The sequence below is a fragment of the Doryrhamphus excisus genome, linkage group LG11, assembly GCF_037039965.1.
Source record: "Doryrhamphus excisus strain RoL-2023G ecotype Guam linkage group LG11, RoL_Dexc_Guam_v1.1, whole genome shotgun sequence".
Taxonomy (NCBI): Eukaryota; Metazoa; Chordata; class Actinopteri; order Syngnathiformes; family Syngnathidae; genus Doryrhamphus; species Doryrhamphus excisus.
Genome location: NC_136367.1, coordinates 9,141,478 through 9,164,157, shown reverse-complemented (window position 1 = coordinate 9,164,157; position 22,680 = coordinate 9,141,478). Strand labels below are relative to the sequence as shown.

At 42.0% G+C, this 22,680-nt stretch overlaps 1 protein-coding gene across 8 annotated transcripts in view; it reads left to right on the top strand.

Annotated features, from left to right (window-relative positions):
• gramd2aa (GRAM domain containing 2Aa) overlaps positions 1 to 22,680 on the top strand; it is a 46,153-nt gene that overhangs the window by 18,435 nt on the left and 5,038 nt on the right. For 3 of the 8 annotated variants that reach the window (XM_078794719.1, XM_078794720.1, XM_078794721.1), the window contains exons 3-10: positions 1,358 to 1,415; positions 2,520 to 2,823; positions 10,820 to 10,923; positions 11,142 to 11,240; positions 14,026 to 14,097; positions 14,173 to 14,229; positions 19,146 to 19,323; positions 21,098 to 21,191. In XM_078794719.1, the coding sequence (XP_078650845.1) occupies positions 1,358 to 1,415; positions 2,520 to 2,823; positions 10,820 to 10,923; positions 11,142 to 11,240; positions 14,026 to 14,097; positions 14,173 to 14,229; positions 19,146 to 19,323; positions 21,098 to 21,191 (966 nt within the window). The remainder of the gene's footprint in view (positions 1 to 1,357; positions 1,416 to 2,519; positions 2,824 to 10,819; positions 10,924 to 11,141; positions 11,241 to 14,025; positions 14,098 to 14,172; positions 14,230 to 19,145; positions 19,324 to 21,097; positions 21,192 to 22,680) is intronic. The other 5 variants (XM_058077053.2, XM_058077044.2, XM_058077094.2 and 2 more) reach the window with 3 other exon arrangements.

The following is a 22,680-nucleotide window of genomic DNA, read 5'->3' as shown; positions in this document are numbered from 1 at the left end:
GCAGTAGATGGAGGTGTCATACTGTGACATGACTCCTCCTGATGGCTCCTCCTGATGCTTAAGCGATTCTGTCATGTGTTTGTGTGTTCATGTTTCTGACAAGAAAAAACAGCATTTGAAATGTACCGCCATTACTGAGATTTGTGTGCACAGCTTAAAATGTATATTTGATTATGGCTAGATGTGACAGCTTCCACCTGCCGCAATGCACAGAGGAATGATGAGCTTGTCAATGTAAAAGCATACCCACAATGCAGTGCAAATACAGGCGGACTGCATTTTCCAGGCTGTCAGTGACACTGTGCTCTCATTTCCTGGCTCAGCGCAATGTGGCGCGAGGTGGCGGAGCGTGGCGCACACCACGCAGTGCTCTTGCTTGTTTCCACCAGAACCTTTGAGGGTATGGAGATATGTACCTTTGCGGTATGTCCTCCTCATCCTCCTTGAGAAAAAATTAACAGTAAAAAATATATCCTACAGACAGATTTTATCAACCAAAGTCATATTAATCTTTATTTTTGGTAGTTAATTAATCTAATGGACACATTCTCTGTTTCCGTTTTCTGTCTGCGTTGCGTGTTAGCTCATTTGCATACTAACAGTGATTGGATGCTTACAGAGGCGAGGGGAGGAAGTGGTGGTCCGAGCTATGGAAAAGCATCCGGCACAGCCATGGAGATGTATGTTGGTTTGGTTGCACAGTGGTGTGCTGGACCAAATTACCAGTGCGTGGGGTGCGCCACGCACATACATATTCACCTACAGCAAGAATGGAATTCGAAAAAGATTATATATTATTATAGATTATATCAGCAAGCCTCACTTAATCAAGCATTTAACAAGCCTCTAACATTCCCCACTAAAATAAGTATGAATGATTTGTGATAATATGGGATCGATATCGGCCGATATTCAAGGTTGCAATATCGGTATTGTATCGGAAGTTGTTTTGAGACACCCCTAATGGAAATACAGGTTGCTATTGTATACTAATGTATACAATATACAATGTCATGCTGGGTAAGGTCCTGTTGGGGTAGCAAACATGTGGGCTTTTGGGTTGATGAGCTCCTGATGCTTTGTGATATGTGAGTGAAACTACTAAATATCAAGCATAGAAAGAACACGATCTCATGCAACTTGAAGTTTGCCTGACTTCAACTCTTGTGTGCAGCTCCTGATTTACCAATCAGGGCAAGTGAGAGGGGTTGTCTACCAGTGAACGGCCTGGTTATGAGATCTAAGTACCAAATGCCGGATCTGCAACTGTACCTCAATTGTGTTTATCTTGTGATTTTCTTGTGTTTCCTCCTACAGGAAATACAATAAGTCTGTCTTTTTTTAAATTACTTTCCAGGTTTCAACTGATTGAAGAGTTGTCCTATGAGGATGTAAAAAAATGTTACCGTGGCTCGGTGAGTTTCATCGCTTTGTTTGTGTTTTGTGTGTGTGCGTGTCTATATGTGTGGATGTACTCAACAAAAATTAAAATGGCTATTTTTGACACACCAGGCTCTATAATAATCACACACATTTTAAATTATACAATGTATAGGAAAGCAGTAATGAATGATAATGCAAAATGATCTATGGGATAGATCGTCCAGACACAAGCACGCTTCCATTTGTTGTTATCTAATGTGGCTTGCTGTGATGCATGGATCGCAATCTGTGTCATCCTGTCTAGAAGTCTGAGACGATGAGGTGGGCCTCCAAAGCCACAGTCTACATAATCCACATCCTTGCTGAAACTAAGTAACAACGTTGACTGTCAAAACCAAGCACTGCCATCTTAAACCTACCATGTATTAACAAAAACAGCGGCATCATTGAATCAGATTATATTTAGACGGACCTCTGGGGTCCCTGAGGACTTTTTTTTGTCTTTGCAGGTAAATGTTTGCTTTGTTTTTGCTCATAATCTTCCGTGACATTTAAACATTCAAAGTCACAGTCATACAATCAATAAAACACTTCTAGCCTGCTCGTGGCTAGCTGACATTAGCTGTATGTTTTTGTTGGTTTCCAAAATGGATTCCAAATCAATGTGCCTGTTAGCAGTATAAACCAATGCACTAAATCAATATGGATGAACTCAATAACTGAGAAACGCCAACCTGGACAACCGATATGGCTGTGACTTCCTGTTAGCGCCAGATTCCCGAGGAGAGGAGCAGCCTTGATCTCATCATAGAAATGAGCAGTCAAAGGGGAGAGATGGACAAGACAGAGATACAGGGATAGTTCGATATCCGGCAGAGCGTTTGAGTGGACTGTGGATGTGAAGGCTTGGACTGATGAAGGCCGTGTGTGTGAATGGAGAAGGCAGGAGCGTTGAACCAAGGAAGGAGTATTTGACCCACAGCAGCTTTTACCTTGAGGAAAGTTGTGCTTCTGTAGTTGATGTTGTGTGTGCAGTTGTGTGTGTGTGTGTGTGTGTGTGTGTACACAGTCAAGTAGCCAGCTGTGTGTTTGTGGACCAGACCTGTCACCCGTACTGACGCGCTACAGGGCAACAGTGTGTGTCTTGCAGCGCCGTGCTTCAGGCCATGGATGAGTGTGTGTGTGTGTACGGGGCCAACGTACTGAGCCTGGTGCAGAGCTCCCCACCTTTGAGAGAGAGGGTGGTGTCCACAGTGAGCCGGGTCAGAGCGGCCGGCGGCTTGAGAGGGGGCGCCGGTTCTGGTGCTGTGAGGACAGGCCGGTCCGCCAAGGAGCTGCTTATGACTCTGCCCTGTCCCTCTGCGCAGACTGTCAGCAAGTACAACTCGCAGTACCACAAAGTCTTCCAGTGTGTGCCCAAGGATGAGCTCCTCATGAAAGGTAACACTCGAACTTGTTGTATGTGTTTACAATGTCCTCATGACTTCATCAATACAATTTTAGAACTAATGAGATCAGAAAGTTTAAAGGTTCAGGATAGAAGTAACTGATGAACAAATATGATGGAAAATATCATAGAAATTTAGATGGTTTGCTTTTGGTGTATGTGTCTGCATTACTTTCAGCCATTCTAGTTCATCTTTGGATTACTTAAACCAACGGCACTCAATGTGTATCCTCTGAAATGTGCATTTGAAGCTCTTAATATGTCAGATGTGTCCTTCACATGAAGTCTATTTTGGGGACAGACGGGTTTACTTATGCTGTAAAAGGCAGTTTTAAAGGTTTCTTAAATGTTTTCCTATGGAGGATAAGCGGCATAGAAAATGGATGGCTGAATGGACTATTATATGTATCACCAACCACTCGCTAACCAACTTTTAAGGTGAATGCAGTTGAGAAAGGTGTCATTTTGGCCATCTTAAGCAGGGCTTAAAGTATTCCGGCGCCGTGCCGGATCTCCAGCGTTTCAATATGACCAACGGAACAAAGAAAAAAAAATCTGCCGGACGCAGAATAACACAAACTCAGCTCTGAAGGCAGCTATTGCCATGCTTCTCCCTCCCAACCCGTACTGTCCAATCCTACGATTATGCTACGTTCAAGACAATTTGGGGAAAGGTGTACGTTATTCGGAACAGCACGAATAATGACTTTTTAACAAATAATTAATTTGAACAAATACTTTTAAAATGTTTGTATTCGGGAACAATTACAACATATCAGAAAGCTGCGTTTCTTGGTGAGACCGCAGTGCATGTCCGGATCAGCCAATGAGTGACTGGTGTTCAACAGCCGGGGGTGGAGACAGCGTAGTCCGTCTGTTTTCAACTATCAAGTAATAGCAGAGTTTCACCAGGAGATGATTCTGTTAGTGTGTGTGTGTGGGGGGGGGGGGGGGGGGGTCATGTTCACAATTATATTTTAGTAGTTTTTGGTTCAGCCATCCATCAGGTAATGGCTTTTTTTCCCCTTACGGGTTCATTCGTTCATTAATGAAAAAAAAAATGTAAGCATAGAAAAATGTGTTTCCAAAAGCGCTACCACTGTTCGATTACTACAAGATATAGTATTTAGTGTTGCCTTCAATTTAGTGGCCAAATAATCACTATAGCTCGAAGTTGGTTTTAATTTGATGGACAAGGGACCAAATGGCTTTTAAAGCTAAAGATTGCCAAACCCTGGGTTAGGTCTTAGATGGCCCACAACACATCAGAAAAGAGACAAAAATGTTGATGCCTATTTTTCAAAGTCAAAGATGACGTTGGGAATGTCTTTTTCTGCCTAAAACACAAAGATAATAGATCTTCTTTCATGGATGGCTAAGGAATGTATTATTTTATTATATATATTATAATATTATATATTATAATATATGTTATATTGTATACATTACAGAGGCTGAAAACAGATGGCATTTATATTTTTAAATACATAAGCAATGAATTGAATAATAAATTATTAAATTAAATTAATAAATTAGTTGTTGATTAATTTCTTAATAATGCTAATCTAATAATACACATCTGTGGACTGAGTTTGGAAAAAATTCTGGAATTTGGAAATTTCAAATCGGTGGAAGCCTGTTTAAAGTATAAAATGTACAGGTGCTCACCACTAATGAATGACCATGTAAGACAAATGATGAACAGATGGAGTCAGAATCACAGTGTACAAGTTTTGGCTTTTTCACTTTTGTGTCTCAGAGCAAATATGGTATGTGCAAGGAGCGGCAAATCGCCCCAGAACCGTCCCCTTATCTCTTCAACTGCCGTTGTTCACTTGGGACACATTCCAGGTTTGACACATGAAAAGTGTTAAACCTCGCTAGTGAATGATATGATGAGTCACCTGAGTGGTTCTGTAGCCAAAGAAAATTTTGCGTCTCAGCACACAACTGTGGTGCATTCAAAGACCATTGAACATGTGTGAAATGAATAAAATATACACTACCGCATACAACCGCTCAAAAGTTTGGGATCACTTGAAAATTTCTTTCTTTCCAAAGAAAAACACATTTTCATGCATTTCACAAACACATCACAAACGCATTTCACATCACTAACAATTAAAATGAAAAAGATGATTTTCAAAAAAAGAATTTGAAATATTTTCACATTTTTTATGTGCGTTGCACATAAAAAATTCTCTGAGAAACGAAAATAAGTGTATAATGAAATAATGAAAATAAGTTTAACCTTTCATTAAAGAGCAATAATGATCAATTTATGATACCGTGCACAAACTCATAATCAAAGTACAGAGATTAAAGGAATTAGCGGTCAACAAAAATACGGCAACCCGGCTGACCCTCTCTTTGTCTCTCTGGCCACCAGGTGAGCAGGTGCCTATATTAATAAACCATCACCGCCCATAACCATTTGACCTACTTCCCTCATCTACGTGATCACAACAAACCTAAATAATATCATAAACAATAACTAACACCACTATTCAAATTTAAACTGTCATGCACCTACAAAATGAATCTAAATTCATTCATGGCTCCTACATTCCAGCCCCTAATTATAAGGTTATCACACATAATAATTACCCATATTCATATCAATAGTAATAGTATAATATGTAACAATTAAACGCTTAATATTTAAAGTCCATAATACATATATTGTCTTCTGTCTTCTTTCTTCTTCAGTCAAAAGTCTGTAAAGTCAACAATCAGGCTCAGTCAAAAGGATTTTTAGCCATCATTCTGTGGCAAGTCTGTCAGTCAAAATCAAAGTCAAGCTGGGGGTCGAAGTGTCACAATGTTCAGCAGCTGCTCCTCATCCACCGTCAGCCTCCTGTAGTCGGCAGATCTTATTGGACGATCCAGGCAACTGCACTTTGTTGTGATCCGCACCTGCCGCACGAATCCTCTTCTATCTGGAAAGGTTTGAAGAACTTTTAGCATAACCCAGGAATTTCAAGGTGCTGTGTTGTCCACAATAAGCACTATATCTCCAGGGACAATGTTACGCTTCACTCTGGACCATCTCTGATGCTCAGTTGTGGTAAGTAAGGTACCACAATCTACAATTTAATCCACATGTATTGCACCTGCTTCCATCGCCTACGAGCGTAAACGTCAGCCTCCTGGCAGTCTCCTGGTGGTAAAGATGGTCAGGTCTTCAACGGCAACAGGTGATTTGGCATCAAGGCTTCCAGCTCGTTCGGATCTGTAGAAGCATTGGTAATCAGCCTGATGGTTAAAGGTCCATTTTATTCCGTTCTGAAGAAGTGCATTGTTAATCTGTGACTGTGACACAGATCTGTTCAATAGCTGTTCTCAACTCCGATGACGTTTGTCCCATTGTCCGAGCTCAGTTCCTGGACTTTACCTCGTCTTGCTAAGCGTCTGAGTGCATTTATGAAGGAGTCTGAATGTGCTCCTTCAATGTGAATTGCCCGTATGGCCAAACAGGTAAAAATAACGCCATACCTCTTTACAACACTCCTTCTGCTCTTCGCTCTTCACGGTCCAAAATAGTCAACTCCAACACGAGTAAAAGGCAACTCATCTGGAGTCACTCTTTCACCAGGTAGATCTGCCATCTGCTGGGACAGATGACACACTTAGCCAGAGCTCTCCTCATGGCTGTACTAGTCCCAGTGGTCCAGTACTTCTCCCGCAGTTTGGCTAGCATGTGGTTACGGCCACCATGTCCCACTTCCTGGTGAATATGCCTTAGAATAATGTCTGAGATATGGAAATCTTTAGCCAATATAATGGGATGTTTCGCCTCTGCAGGCATAGAAGACCTGCTCAGTCGACCACCAATTCTGAGAACGCCATTTTCGACCAGTGGGCAGAGTTTATAAATGTGGCTATGGCCCTTAATATTTTTGCCTTGTTGGAGCCTGGAGAATTCCTCTGGAATTTCCTTTGGCAGAACCCGATGATTTCCAGCTCCTCCACTGACAGACTACTTGACCTCAGGGTCATCTGATGGAAGCTGTTGAACATCCTCAGGATTAACAGCCCACGTTAGGTTGACGGAGAAAAGGTGGACCTGACACCCATGTTAGATTTTTGAGGAATGCATCCACTTCAAGCCTCTCGAGGATCTGCTGGATTACTAGCAGTGTCTACATACCTCCATTGAGAAGACCGTGAAACTTTGAGAATCTCTGAGACCCTGTCGGCAACAAAAACTTTGAACCTAGAACTCATTCTTGATATATTTGAGCACAGATGCACTGTCTGTCCAAAACACGGAATCCTGTAGATCCTAATGTAGCTCTTTCCTCCAGAGGACATCAACACGGCTCGCCATCGTGGCAGCGATTAGCTCCATACGAGGGATGCTAACAGACTTAAGTGGAGCCACCCTAGCCTTTCCCATGACAAAAGCACTGTGTACCTGAGAATCTTTGTGACGTGACAGCAGGTAAGTCGCTACCCCGTAGCCATCTTCACTTGCATCACAGAAATGGTGCAGCTGTGCTGTTGTCATCTCTCCAACGTTTAGTTGTTTCAGGCATCTCATGACGTTAAAATGGAGCTGGTTGAGAGAATTCCCTTCCTAGTGAGTGGTCTGTCCTTGATAATGATCTTAAACTTAAAAGTGAGGTTTAAGATCCGACTGAATACCACACCCAGCACTCTCTCCACTGGTAGCTGATCCTGATCCAGGTCCAAGTCTTTCATGCCTGTGGCTCAGTGACTCTCAGGTATTGCAACCATAACCTCACGTCTGTTGCTAATCCACTTCCTAAGCTTGAAACCACCCTTTGGGTCGTGATGGAGAGATACAGGTTCCTCCTCTGAAGCCACCGACACCAGACAATCATCAACATAGAAGCAATGCAGGAGCTTATCAATCACTTCTTGGCTGAACTGTTCCTTATTGTTCCTTAAAATTGGCACAGCTGAGAGACGAAGTTGCCCCGAAGAGATGCACCATCATCCTGAAGTCACTGGATTCTTGATTTAAATCCCCATCAGGCCACCAGAGAAATCTCAACAAATCTGCGTCTTCAGCTGGTACCCTTACCTCAATGAACTGGTCAGGTCTGGTCCTTGTAGGAGCTCAGCATTAAGAGATGTTCCTCGGAAACTCGCTCCACAGTCAAAAACGACTCTGATTTTCCTCTTCTTTGGATGATAGACACCATGATGGGGGATATACCAAACCTTGCCATCACAGCGGTTTTCGCCATAACCTTTGGCAACCAGATCATTCATGAAGGCTGTATATTCTGCATGGAATGATGAGTCCTTCAGAAGCCTCCTCTTCAGGTGTTTTGCACGTTGCTCAACAATTATCGTATTATTTGGCATGTTGACTTCCTCATTCCTTAATGGTAATCTGATCTGGTAATGGCCATTCACTTGCTTTGCTGAGTTTCTAACCAAGTCCATGAACTTCCGATCCTCTCTTGACATTCCAGGTTGCTCATCCATACTACATTCGGGGAAATCCACTTTGAACTGCTGCTGCCAAAGTTCATCCAAATTCACAACTGACACTCTGTTCACAGATAACTCTGGCAGCTCACGATCCATCGCTTCCTCACTTTCTCTATTTAAAGGTCCATTTACAGTCCAGCCCAGCATTGACCTAATTGCATAGGGCCCACCATTTACACTAGGAATGACTTGCAATGGTTGCAAAGCCTTGGGAACATTTGTCCCAATCAGCGGCTCAATCCCTGCATCCACCTCAGGCAAATGAACATGCTTCAAATGTGGCCATCCCTCCAGATTCCTCTGTCTTGGAATGTTCCCACTGTGGATGGGCATATACTCCTGTGTGAAAGTTTTGGGCAGATCACAGAATTGATCGCAGTTTAAGCCAGCCACCTCCAGTCCTGATACAATATGGCTGCTCACTACCCTGTCTTGGCCCATGGTTCGTAAGAGAATACGTGCCTTTTTTCCTGTGAGGAAATACTGCTATACTTGCCTTATCCAAGAAAGCATAGGTTATAATAATCTTGCTGCCCTTCTTCCACTTAACTTGTACGGGAACTATGGGAAGTTTTCAATCATGATCACCAGCCCCAGTGAGACCACTTGACACCAAGTCCACTGCTTTCTCTGATTTCCCTTTGGCTTGATCAGAGTCCTTTAACTTTTCCTTTGGAGGAATATGAGGAACATTTGGATTTAAGAGACCACACTTTGCACAAAAAATCTGTTTTCTGCAAAAAAGCTTTATAAACGTTTGATATTTTAATCGATCGCCATCAAAAATTGGAATCTCTCTCTTTGGCAATGATGACAGGCATTGCTGTTGTATCAAAAGCGTAGTTATTTCATTCTGGAATAAAGGAACTGAGCTATCTCCTTAGGCCTTTTGTTTCAATGACATTTGTGGAATAAATGTTTTTGCATTAGCATTGATAGCTTTTGGTTTAGATTTTCCTTTCTCCAGGTAAGAGTTCCTTCCATCAGAGCACTTGGATAAGGAACCCTATCCACTTGAGATGCTCTGAGATCATAGCACATTTAATTTAGCCATGTGTACTGCAATGTTCTCATCCAATTTTAACTGCTCTTTCTTTCGCCTTATTGTTCCTCCTGCTCCTCCAGTTCCTGTTTGTCCTTCAATACTTTCTGTCTTGCCATTAAAGTTGCCAAATTAGCCTCAGCTTTAAGACGTGCAGAAGCAGCAGAGACAACAGACTTTCCTCCAATAACAGAGTTCTTGCTTCGCACATTTGATACACTGTCACTTGGTTTTATGTTATCTTGCATGTCCTTTGTCATGATTATGGACACAGCCTGAGTTGGTGCTTGATGTTCATCCTCAGTTGGAAAATGAAGCACTTCTTCACTGACTGCAGCAGCATCTGATTGACCAAGGCTGTTATTTTGCTGTGGCTCCTCAGCTTCACTCAGCCAACTTTTAACATCCTCTTCAAATGTGTTACCATATTTCATGATGCTGGCAAGCCATTCATTTTGTTTATTTGGTTCCTCCTCAAGAAGTAAAGGAATCAACACATTATATGATGCGATAGCATTTTCACAAAGTTGAATTAAATTTCGCCAGGTGAGATTTATCAACTCCTGCACTCAGACTGGCCCCCAAAAATCCCAAGTGATCCCAAACTTTTGAGCGGGAGTGTATATTAGAGTTATTACAAAATAAATTTTAAATTAAATTGTGGGCTTTTTACACAGTGGTTCATGTATGCTCTACATTTGACATGAATGAGATGTGTTTTCTGTGGTTTTCTGCCCATTTTCAGATATATATCTCTTTTTGAGCAGTGATTTTAAAAATCACAATGGGGATACATTTCATTTTAATTCATTCAGCTGCACCAATACGTACCTAAACATTTCATTGGTCTTTTGTAGCCTCTTACAAATGCATAGCTCCATGATTAGTTCATTCTATAAATCACATCCATGCAGTTTGGCTGAAATTGTACATCTCCGGATTCACAGTGTGCAGGGAGTGTCCCGTATTCGATGCGCTATGGGTCACCAGACCCTGCGTTAAGTGATACTGATAGTTAATAGTTCAACATTAATTAATAAGTTAATCAACATTATTGCTTTTTCTAATTACAATATGCCTTTTTGCTGTGTTGTTTTTTTTTTTACTATTACTACTATTACTTTTGCTGGGTCCACACGTTTTTAATAATGCTTTGCACACATACGTATTACTGTATGATCTTACATAGCAGCGATGTCATACTTCACAGTTTGAGCGACTTCTGGTACCCTGTCCTCTGTTACAGCTGTTCTCCAAATGAGACATCTTGTCACACTTTAACTTGCCAGATTAAAACATGATGAGATTTGGCCCCCCTACTAACTATATCGTGTTTGCACTCCAATTCCAAAAATATTTGTCCATTAATTTGAAAGTGTAACATATTAACACTGGCTAATAGGTTATCACTTTGTAGTAAGCCTTTGCTTTTCTTTTTCAATGAAATGAAGAACAATATTTTCTGTGTCTTGTGTCCTCAGTGTACTCCTGTGCTCTTCTCAGAGATATCCTCCTCCAAGGCAGGCTCTACATTTCAAGAAATTGGTTATGTTTCTATGCCAACCTTTTCGGCAAAGATATCAAGGTACTATAAGTCGAAGTACTGGTACAAGCTATCCTAGCACTTACAAAAAGTGTGTGGAATTCCAAAGTGCTTTGGTGTGTAATGTTGTGATGTGACCATTTCCTTGAACCTGAACCTCTCCTGGTATCTGAGTAGCTTCTTATTCACGCAGCTTTGACTCAAAAAGAATCATTTCAACACATCATTGATTTTATTTTTGTGTGTCCATCTTGTGTAAGGTGGCCATCCCTGTTGTCTCTGTGCGGCTGGTGAAGAAGCACAAAACAGCGGGCCTGGTGCCCAACGGCTTGGCTATCACCACAGACACTGGCCAGAAGGTAAAAACTTCCATCACAGTCACCGAGAATGTTTCTGGTGATTAGCGAGGTATGCATGCGCCTTCCAAGGCGAGGTGTGATGGAAGGAACGGGGCTACAGATAACAGCAGCCTAGCACGGTCAAGGGGAGGCTATTATTCCATCACCACAGCGACATTTTGCTTTCTTCATAAACCAACAGCACGTCACCAAGTCTGCAAACATTGACTTTCAACGTCTGAAGTTTGTTTTTTATTGGCCCTCGGCATATTGTAAAAATCATCATTTGTTTTGTCACATATAGCACATAAGTCGCAGCACAGTGGTTCTCACTTATCTCTGTCGAAAGAGTGCATTTTTAAGCAAGTATATCAATACCATGCTTTCTCGCTGATCGGCCAATACCGATTGATGGTCGATTGATCGGAGCCCCTTACCTTTTACACATTGCTGTCTTCACCACCATTTTACAACTCAACACAGCATTACAGCAATAAGTACACCAGTGGTTCTATATATACGTAGCATATAGTATTTTTTTCATTTGCCACACATTTGTTTCACATCATCAATTAAATTTAAATATTTGTCAATGACAACACAAATGAACATAAAATGCAGTTTTTTAATTAAACTTTTTATTATGAAGGGAGAAAAAAATCAAACTATTCAAAATCAAAGTATTTTGGGAAAATCCTGCGTGGTCTGATGAAGTTGGACTTTTTGGAAGGTGTGTGTCCCATTGCATCTGCCGTAAAAGTAACTTGAGAAAGTAACCAGTTCAATATGGTGGTGGTAGTGTGGTGTCTGGGGCTGTTTTGCTGCTTCAGAACCTGGAAGACTTGCTGAAACAACGGATTCTACTATTTACAAAAAACTTCCTGAAGTATAATGTGTGGCCATCTATTGGTGACCTCAAGCTGAATCCAACGAGGCTTCTTGGGAAACACACCAACAAATCCACCTCTGATTGGCTGAAGAAAAACAAAACGATGACTTTGGCCTCGTAGTCAAAGTCCTGGCCTGAATTCGAATAAGATGCTGCCAGTTCATGCTGGAAAAGCCTCCAATGTGGCTGAATTCCAACAATTCTGCAAAGACAAGTGGACCAGAATTCCTCCACAGCACTGTAACTGTAAGAGTAAGAGACTCATTTCAAGTTATCGCAAATGTTTGATCGCAGTTGTTGCGGCTAAAGGTGGCCCGACCAGTTATTAGCTTTAGGGAATCACATTTTCTCACAGGCCATGGAGGTTTGGGTATTTTTTCTCCCTAAAAGTTGTCTTTTTAAAAATGCTTTTTGGGTTCAGTGGTGTTGTCATTGACTGGATATTTAATATAACATTTTCATCATCTGAAGCATTCAAATGTGACAAAAGGCAGCAAACACTTTTCACACCACTTAAAGACAAACCTTTGTGCTAGATTAGTAGTTCCAACATTACAATTTTTTCTCTTTACAGTGTTCCTTTTTGCATTTTTCCTGTTTTGTCTTGTGGAATTGTATTTCTACAACGTGCTGTTGCCCAATAACAAAGGAGCCTTGAGCTCCTTTGAAAGTACATGCAGTACTTTCAAATGTTATCTTCACTTGCTCAAGGTCAAATGCTTTGAATTTCATGTTACACATTAACTCCCAGTGGCCTTTCATTCTTTACAAGATGTTTATTATTTTTCATCTGCAGCTGGTATACTGGATATTAGAATGTACTGTCCAAAAGTCAGTGGCCAACAAAACAGAAATTTTGCTGATCAAAGGTTTAAATGTGTACTACACACAAATATCTCTCACCCAGGGGTGTACAAAGTGCAGCCTGTGAGCCACAAATGGCTGTGTTTTACTCTAAAAGTAGAATTTAACTAGCAAACTAATGAGGAACAAATAACATTGCAATACAGTGGTGCCTTCTTAACATCACTAATACATTCAGAAGTCCGACTCAAAACCAAAAAGGACTCTAACCAAGGCAGAAATTCCCACAGAAAAGAATCTGAATCCAATTCACCTGTTCCAGAAACCTAAAAATGTTAGCACATTTTATAGACAATAATTATAGTTTTACAATCAAAAGGATGCAAAACTAATTGCAAATGACAAATGAATGGACCCCACACCCACAAAACTTTTTTCTTCTGCAACCACAACATATATTAAAGTACACCGAATAGAGTATATAACTTCCTATCATATAGACGTGTTGCTTTACAAATGACCAAACTGGCCCTTGCATCCTTTCAGTTTTCAACATGTGGCCCTCAATGGAAAAAGTTTGGACTCCCCTGCTCTAGCTTTGTAGTGTCTAGCGTCACGTTATTTTTTTGGCTAAAATAGTCTCATGGTCTTCACGTTCACTACAAGAACGCTCTGGTTTTTAGAATATTGTTTTACATGTTCATGAACAAATGTGAAAACACAGTATTTCTTTTTAGGAAATCAAGTTATGAGGAGGGATTTGTATAATCCTGTCTACGACCTCTCATGCTTGATTGCTATTGAAAGAATATGATTAAAAATGTCCTCTTTGTGCCCCAGATTAAATATGTTTCATCCCAAGAAGTGTTATTTGCCTAAAGGATTTAGAGAAGTTTTAGCTTTCACCCATTTATGCATGGCATATATCATGGACTTCTAGACTAGGATACATAACTTTTTGTTTTCACAAGAAAATGATGTTTTTTGATGTAACAAAGATTACTAGAAAAATAACACATTGTCTTTAATTGCATGTCATGTATTTCCAATAAGACAACGTTATATATATTATAGCTATTTGGGATATTGTTTATCTTGTTTTTCCTTTCCCAGTATGTATTTGTGTCACTTCTGTCAAGAGACAGCGTGTACGACGTCCTTCGTAGGATCTGTACACACCTACAGGTAAAACAACACACACACACACACATTGCAGTTTTCTGCAATACAGTGTGTCAGTTGATGTGTATTCCTTTGCAGGTCAATGGAAAGAGTCTGAGTTTAAAGCAGTACATGGAGGAGCCCACCTTATCCCTGGTTAGTGACGACGATAAATACGTATTTGCATTCTCACTCACAAACTGACGTCCTGAGAAAGTTTTACAACAATATGCAGTATTTTTCCAACTTAGACTGACATTGGGATGGTGCACTGGTTTAATAAGGAATGTTGTGCCGTTACTATAGTAACTTCAGATAACCGACTTGGTCAAAGCAGTGCTCGTGGACCAGCCAGGACACGCCTTATGGTGACTACTAGCGTCACCAGTAAATGACAAAAAGCCACAAATAATTGATGCCACGTTTGATAATTGAAGGTAATGTCTATTTTTGACACAGGGCTTGCTCCACCCCCTCCAAATGCTCCTGCTAACTTGACGTTGATGTCCTTGCGATAAAAGTGATTCTGCAATTATGAGACTAATTATGAGACTCTAGAACAGGGGTCGGGAACCGTTTTGGCGAAGAGAGCCATGAAGGCCAGATATTTTAAAATGTGTATCTGTGAGAGCCAAATACATTTTTTTAAACATTGAATGCAATAAAATGTGTGCATTTTTATGTAAGACCAACAGTTTTAGATAATGGGCTCTAATTACGTAGACCAGGCACACGACCCCACGCCAATGGGGTGTGGCCAGCACACTTTCGTGAGCAGCGCAGTGTCTAATAATAAATCAAATACTTGTTGCCATTAATACAACTTCTGCTGCTGCATAGTTTTGCACCGTACTCCGTAGACGTATTTCATTCTTTTGGCCATCTTCGTCAGAAGGCTTGGTTCTCCAGCTTTAGCTATTTGACTAAAGGAGGAAAGTTTACATTTACATGTTTTTTTTGACATCTCAATGACCGAGGTAGACTACAGCATTACCCAGTAATAATCAAGTTTTGGTGTTTGACCTGGAAAATATCATCAGGAAAGATAGATATGGTTGGCCGTATTGCAGCAGAATATAGATGGACGAATTAAAATGCATAAGAAAGTTGTTGATTTTGAATATTATTTTTAACAGTCATTTCTGTGATGGTTTACTTTAAAATGTTAGCAAAAAAATTTTTTTATTGTGGTAAGAAATGCTTGAGAGCCAGATACAGTCATCAAAAGAGCCCTACCTGGCTCCCGAGCCATAGGTTCCCTACCTCTGCTCTAGAACCATTCTCTTCTCTCTTCAGTTGCAAATTATTTATCCATCCATCCATCCATTTTTCTCCGCTTATCCGGGTCCGGGTCGCAGGGGCAGCAGTCTCAGTAGGGAAGCCCAGGCCTCCCGGTCCCCGGCCACCTCCTCCAGTTCCACCAGGAGGACACCAAGGCGTTCCCAGGCCAGCTGTGAGACATAATCCCTCCAGCGTGTCCTATGTCTTGCCCCGGGGCCTTTTCCCGGCTGGGCATGCCCAGAACATCTCACCAGGTGGGCGTACCAGCCGAACCAGGCTCCTTGTCCCGTTTATACAAGGACCGGATGGCACGTAGTAGTGCGTCACCAATCCCGGAGCACCCCCTCCCCCAGAGGACGTCGCGAGGGACACGGTCCAATGCCTTTTCCAAGTCTACAAAGCACATGTAGACTGGTTGGGCAAACTCCCATGCACCCTCCAGCACCCTTGTGAGGGTATAGTAGAGCTGGTCCAATGTTCCGTGACCAGGGCGAAAACCACATTAGACCTCTTGTAGCAACGGTCGTACCCTTCTCTCCAGCACCCTGGAATAGACTTTCCCAGGGAGGCTGAGGTACTGTTCCTGACTTCCACGCAATGTTGAAGAGACGTGCCAGCCAAGACACTCCCTCAACATCTTCGAGGAATTCCAGGCGGAACTCGTCCACCCCCGGAGCTTTGCCACTGAGGAGCGTCTTAACGACCCCAGATACCTCAGCCACGGTGATGGCACTGTCCACGTATGTGTCCTCAGACTCTGCTTCCTCTATGGAAGGTATGTCAGTGGGATTGAGAAGGGCCTCAAAGTATTTCTTTCAACGTCTGACAACATCCCCAGTTGAGGTCAGCAGGCTCCCCTCTCCACTGTAAACAGTGTGGACCGGGCACTGCTCTCTTTTCTGAGGCGCCGGACGGTTTGCCAGAACCTCTCCGAGGCTGACCGAAAGTCGTGCTCCATGGCCTCACCGAATACCTCCCACACCCGAGTTTTTGCCTCGACAACCGCCGAAGCCACGTGCCGTTTTGCCTGACAGTACCTGTCAGCTGCTTCAGGAATCCCACAAGCCATCCACGCTCGATAGGACACCTTCTTCAGCTTGACGGTGGCCCTGACCTCTGGCACCGACCGTCTTGCGGCCGCAGCTCCGATCAACTTCCTCAGCAATGGAGGCACGGAATATGGCCCATTCGGACTCAATATGCCTGTCCTCCCCTGGGATGCAGGTGAAGCTCTGCCAGAGGTGAGAGTTGAAGACCCGACAAACGGGAGACTCTGCCAGACGTTCCCAGCACACCCTCACTACTCGTTTGGGTCTACCAGGTCTGTCCAGCATCCTCCCCCGCCATCTAATCCAACTCATCAGGTGGTGATCAGTTGACAGCTCAGCCCCTCTCCTCACCCGTTTGTCCAGAACATGCGGACGCAGGTCTGATGTTACGACCACAAAGTCGATCATAGACCTGCGGCCTCGGGTGTCCTGCTGCCAAGTGCACTTAGGGACATCCCTATGTTCGAACATGGTGTTAGTTATGGACAAACTGTGGTTTGCAGAGAAGTCCAACAACATCACACCACACGTGTTCAGATCAGGGAGGCCGTTCCTCCCAATCACGCCCCTCCAGGTCACACTGTCATTGCCCACATGGGCGTTGAAGTCTCCCAGTAGAATGACGGAGTCACCAGCTGGGGTGCTCTCCAGCACCCCCCTGATGGACTCCAAGAAGGCCGGGTACTCCGAGCTGTCATTTGGCGCGTACGCACAAATGACAGTCAGGACCCTTTCCCCAGCCCAAAGGCGTGACCGCCAGCCAACACACAATGCACCGGACCCTTATGCTTGCCCCCGTAGGTGGTGGGTCTACGAGGGGGGAATCCCGTGTGGCTTATTCGGGCTGGTCCCGGCCGGGCCCCAGGGTGAAGGCCCGACCACCAGGCGCTTGCCTGCGAGCCCCCCCCCCAGGCCTGGCTCCAGGGTGAGGCCCCGGTATCCCACATCTGGGCGAGGTGCAGTTCCTCCTCTTTGTTGTCATCATAACGGTCTTCTGAATCACTCTTGGTTGTCCCGTCACCTCGGACCTGTTTACCTTGGGAGATCCTACCAGGGGCATATAGCCCCTGACAACATAACTCCTCGGATCACCCGGGCACTCACACCCCTTCACCATGATAAGGTGCTGATTCACAGAATTATTCATTATTATTGCAATCACTGAACAGCTTCTCGACTATTTTAGAAAATTGTGGTCATAAGGAAACTGGTCGGTAGTTTGTACATTAAACATAAATTAAAGTTTAAATTAAATTAATTTATTGTTCATAATTTACTGACATATGTCAGCGGTTCTACGATCTCGTTGATAACCATTTCTATTGTTTCCATTTCATTTCCATTACCTCAGTTGATGTTTTTGCTTTGCAATTATTGTGAATATCAACAATTTCCTTTCTCGTCACATTAGTAAGGAAAATGTAAATAGGATTTCTGTAATAGTTTTATTCCTTTTCTAACTTGTTCAGAATTTTAGATCCAGTTTTGGTCTGATATTTATAACTACCTCATTCGTATCATTTTTTTCATTGTCTCCAGCCATGAAATAATGAAGGTAGTCTGCTTGCTTAGCACTCTTTCTTATAACATAATTATTATATTTTTGTATAATAATTGACTACAATTTTCTTTTCGACACACTCTCAAGATTGTTGTGTTGATTCTATATGTTTCGTTTGTGTGTGTCTGTCATCGACTCCTGAGTAAATCACACCGAGCTGCTAGCGCTGCTCTCAGATCATCTTCTTCTCTCTTGGGCATTGTTGCTATTGTTAACAACACCGTTTGTCGATTAGCCAGTTAGCTTGCTTTACAACAGCCTTTGGTGTTTAATATTCTTGCAATGAGTTCATGTTTCTCGCCAGTTGAAGTTGAAGTTAAAGCTTGCCTTGTAACGGCTATCTGCAATTATTGTTGGTTTGTTTTGGTTAGTACGAGCCTTTCGCTAGTCCGAATTGAAGGCAAAGATGTCAACACTCTCTTCTAGTGTTGTCAGATATACAGTACTCCATAAGTTGAAAAAGTCTGGTAGCAAAAAGCAGAGCCAACATCCTTTCTGATCAACATGAAGTGACGTTAGCATAAAGACATACAAATGTAAAACTTGTAGAACATGACTACTGAACATTTTAACAGTGTTATTATAGAGTTGTGATTACCAAGTTATGGTGAATTTGTTTTCTACAGAAAAAACAACCTATTTTGTAGAAAAAAAAAGAAAATCTCAGTTGCATGCACTGCTTGTCCCAATTTTGCAGCAAAATAGTAATACTGATCCGATCTGGTTCAATCACATGGTTTCAAACTTGATCATAATCAGACGTTGTCTACTGATCAGGACTCTGATTTATACATTATGTATATTTTTTATCACTACTTTTGATCAGACGTATGTGGTGGTACAGAGTGAGACCTCTTTAATGCATACCAAGAGAAAAGCAACGTGAATGGCATGACATCACTTTGCTGCAGTGACACTATCGTTTGAATGGCGCCAAGCGAAGCAAAACACGGCAGCAGCTTGAAGTTCATTGGGCGATTGTGGCTGCGGTGTGCAGATATTTTAAAGTGGATGACAAAAACCTTGCAAATTCCAAAGAAGTTCCAAAATTCCAAAGAAGCTAAATAAATATTTCTTCCCAATTGTACATTTGGCATTTAACAAAATGTGCTCACAGCTAATTGTGGATCTATGTGGATCCCATTTTAAGCTCCTTTTTGGTCCATTCTTTTCTGCTCCAGGATGAATTCCCGACCCCTGACGAGTTCCCAGTGGTGGATGAATTTCCGTCAGTGTTAAAATGGAGACGGAAGCCCTCGGTGGTGTCTGTGTCCTCCTCCCTTCCTGACCTCCTAGGGAACTCCAGCAGCAGTCTGAGTGCCACAAACACGGCCTTCAAGTCAGAACAACCTCTGGAAGGTGAGGAAAGTTCCAGCAACCAGGCTGCTGTTGATTCCTGAAATTATTCCTGAAATTCCTCCAAATGCAATTTTGTGGAACTGGTTGACAAGAAAATGCTTATCAATTCCTTTTTGGTATACACAGATTTATTTTTTAACATGTTGGACTTGTGCTAAAAAAAAGGAACAGCATCACCATGAAAGTGAAAATGAGCATTTAAAAAGCGTAGTGAAGGAGGACATGAGGATAGTTGGTGTGTGAGAGACAGATGCAGAAGAAGGGTAGGAAGGAGGTGGTTGATTTGATGTGGCGACCCCTGAAGGGAAAAGCCAAAAGAGGAAAGAAGTGCCATGGACATATGTGATGAGAAGAGGATTGTTATCCTTCCAGACTAACCTAGGAGAGGACAGAAGGGCTTAAAAGGGCAAAAGGGGTGAATGACGACTTAATTTAGGTATACTGTAATTTAAGTATTGAAATTTAATTGAGATCACAGTCTAGGAACGGAGCCCACTACATCTATGTATCTGTGTATATATGTATACATGTGCTCTCTGATGTTAGAGAGAAACAAAAATAGTCACTGCTTTAGGATGGCCACAACGGTCTCTCTTACGTAAGACCACGTTAAGCTGTAACTGGGGGTAGGGAAGGCTTGTAGTATTAAAAAGCTTTGAGGGAATGCAGATTAAAGCCACATAATCACAAAAAGATATCCACCATCTGAGTTTGAGACACTTTTTACTGACAGGTTTCAGTCTTGATTACTGAAAAGAACTGTGTATTTTGTGTGATTAGCGTCATTGCTCACTAGTGGGGGCAGAAAGTGTTCAAATTCAGTCAGTATACAAAAATAATGTGTAAAATAATAATTCATAATATTGTTATTATGAGCATATTATACAACTTTAATAGGGCTACCAAGATAGTTGACTAATTGTGATTATGTCGACTGTTAAAATCCGCTAGTATTAGTATAGTTAGTATATACTTTATCCAGCCGCACGATGGGCAGTGGTTAGCATGGAGGCCACACAGTCAGGAGATCGGGAAGACCTGGGTTCAATTGCCCGCTTGGGTATCTCACTCCAAATTGTCCATAGGTATGAATGTGAGTGTGAATGGTTGTTTGTCTATATGCCCTGTGATTGGCTGGCCACCAGTCCAGGGTGGACCCCGCCTCTGCCTAAAGACAGCTGGGATAGGCAGTATAGAAAATGAATGGACCTTAAACGCTTTAAAATAATATTAACATGAATCTGATTTGACTATTGTAATCTCCATGCATTCTGTGTTATTGTTGTCTTATTTTGCTGCCTTTTTAACATCATGGACTACAGATGAAAAATTGGCTAATTGTGGCTTTTTGAGGCTTATGTATTAGCATGTGTTTTATGAAATTGGTTTGTCCCCTACAAATAAACAAATCTAATCTAATATATGCGCAATCAATGCAATTCAATCCATATACTGTATTAGTGACCGAACGAGTGACTTCCAATATCATCTGACAAACATGTGTCACTTATAATACTATATACGAAAAGTAAAAAATTACCAATCATAATACTGTTGTAGAATTCCAATGCAACAAATGTAACAAAGATATCCCGTTCCCAGACACACAATAGTTTAACAATACAGTATTCCCATCCATAAAAAAACTACAGGTAATATATTGTTGTGTTTTTACAAGTGTTTATTGTGGCAAAGCTCTTGGCATGTTTCTCTACTCGTCATCCATGCTGCCGTACGTGTATAATTGCTGAGCGTGTGTGTGTGTGTGTCACAGAGCAAGCTTTGCAGACGGACAAAGGCCTTTTATCAGAGCCAGTTGCAGAGCTTGGCCAGATGGAATACCAGCTGCTAAAGTTCTTCACTCTGCTGTGAGTGTGCACGGAACACACACACACACACACAAATCCATGCTCGGCAACACATTATTATGATTATCATTATGATTGCTGAGTAGGACAGATACAGTTCTTGATTGGCGCTAACATGCAAACATAAACCAGCTTGTAGTTATTTTCAATTCATGACTTCAAAACACAATTTGTTCGCTTTCTGTGTTCATTTTCGAATTATAGAGAAGATAATATTATGTACATAATATCATAATATGTGGAATAATGCATATTTAGTTTATTCAATGATTCAGTTTATTCAATTTAAAATTACATTTTAAATTGTATCTGTAACTGAGAAGATCAAAAATATGAATCAAAAGTACAAAAAAGCCCCTGGAAAGAACGGTGAATGATTGGCGAGGGCAACCATTTGGCTATATATTCTGTGGAAGATGAAGATTTTTTTTATATAGTTTTGTCTTTAATTCATAAAGGCTTCATTAAAGGGCTTTGCTGCCAGAGTTTTAACATTTTTGTTGGGAACATTGCCGACCATTACTCGTGTCAGCACCTGGAATGACTCTGCTGAGAACCCTGTGGCAATTCTGCCTTAATTCAGGACAAGTGAGGTCTGAACTCACTACATCAACAAACTGTAAGGCGTTGACAGCCGTTACAAGGCTAGCTAGCAAGCTGGTGGCTAGCAAGCTGGTGGCTAGCTAGCTGGTGGCTAGCTAGCTGGTGGCTAGCTAGCTGGTGGCTAGCTAGCTGGTGGCTAGCTAGCTGGTGGCTAGCTAGCTGGTGGCTAGCTAGCTGGTGGCTAGCTAGCTGGTGGCTAGCTAGCTGGTGGCTAGCTAGCTGGTGGCTAGCTAGCTGGTGGCTGCTTTTACCCTCCATAACATCTCTGAACATTCGTGGGGACATTCCGGGCTGTAACATCGAGTGGTGGGAGACTATATTCGCTATAACAGCGAACCCTAAATATCAAAGACAGTCATAGGAGGAAGTCGGTGTTGACAAGGTGTTGCCTGGCAACCGCAACTATGTGGAGATCCAAGGGGATGTTTCCCAAAATCACCAGACCAAGTAGAATAACAAACCATTGTGCCACTCTAATCCACAATATATTCACCAATGACTTTGATAACAAAACCACTAGTGGCCTGCTAATCAAAGACATCAGTGATCATCTTCCAGTGTTCACAATTTATAACCATCATTACAACAAACGACCAATGGAGGCTTCAAAGACTGTCCAAAGACTACGTTCAGAGGACAGAGTCAACGCTTTCAAGAAGGATCTAGAAGAACAAATTTGGGAGTGTGTGTCCAGTGCCAAAGACGTGGATGAAGCATATGAACACTTTCTACATACTTATATGAAGCTGTACGATAAGAACTGTCCCTGGAGAGAAAAGTCAAAGAAGCAAAAGAAAAACAACCAGCCATGGATGACAAAAGGCCTTACTAATGCTTGCAAGAAGAAGAACACACTATAAAAGGAAATTCATCGTTCAACAGACTA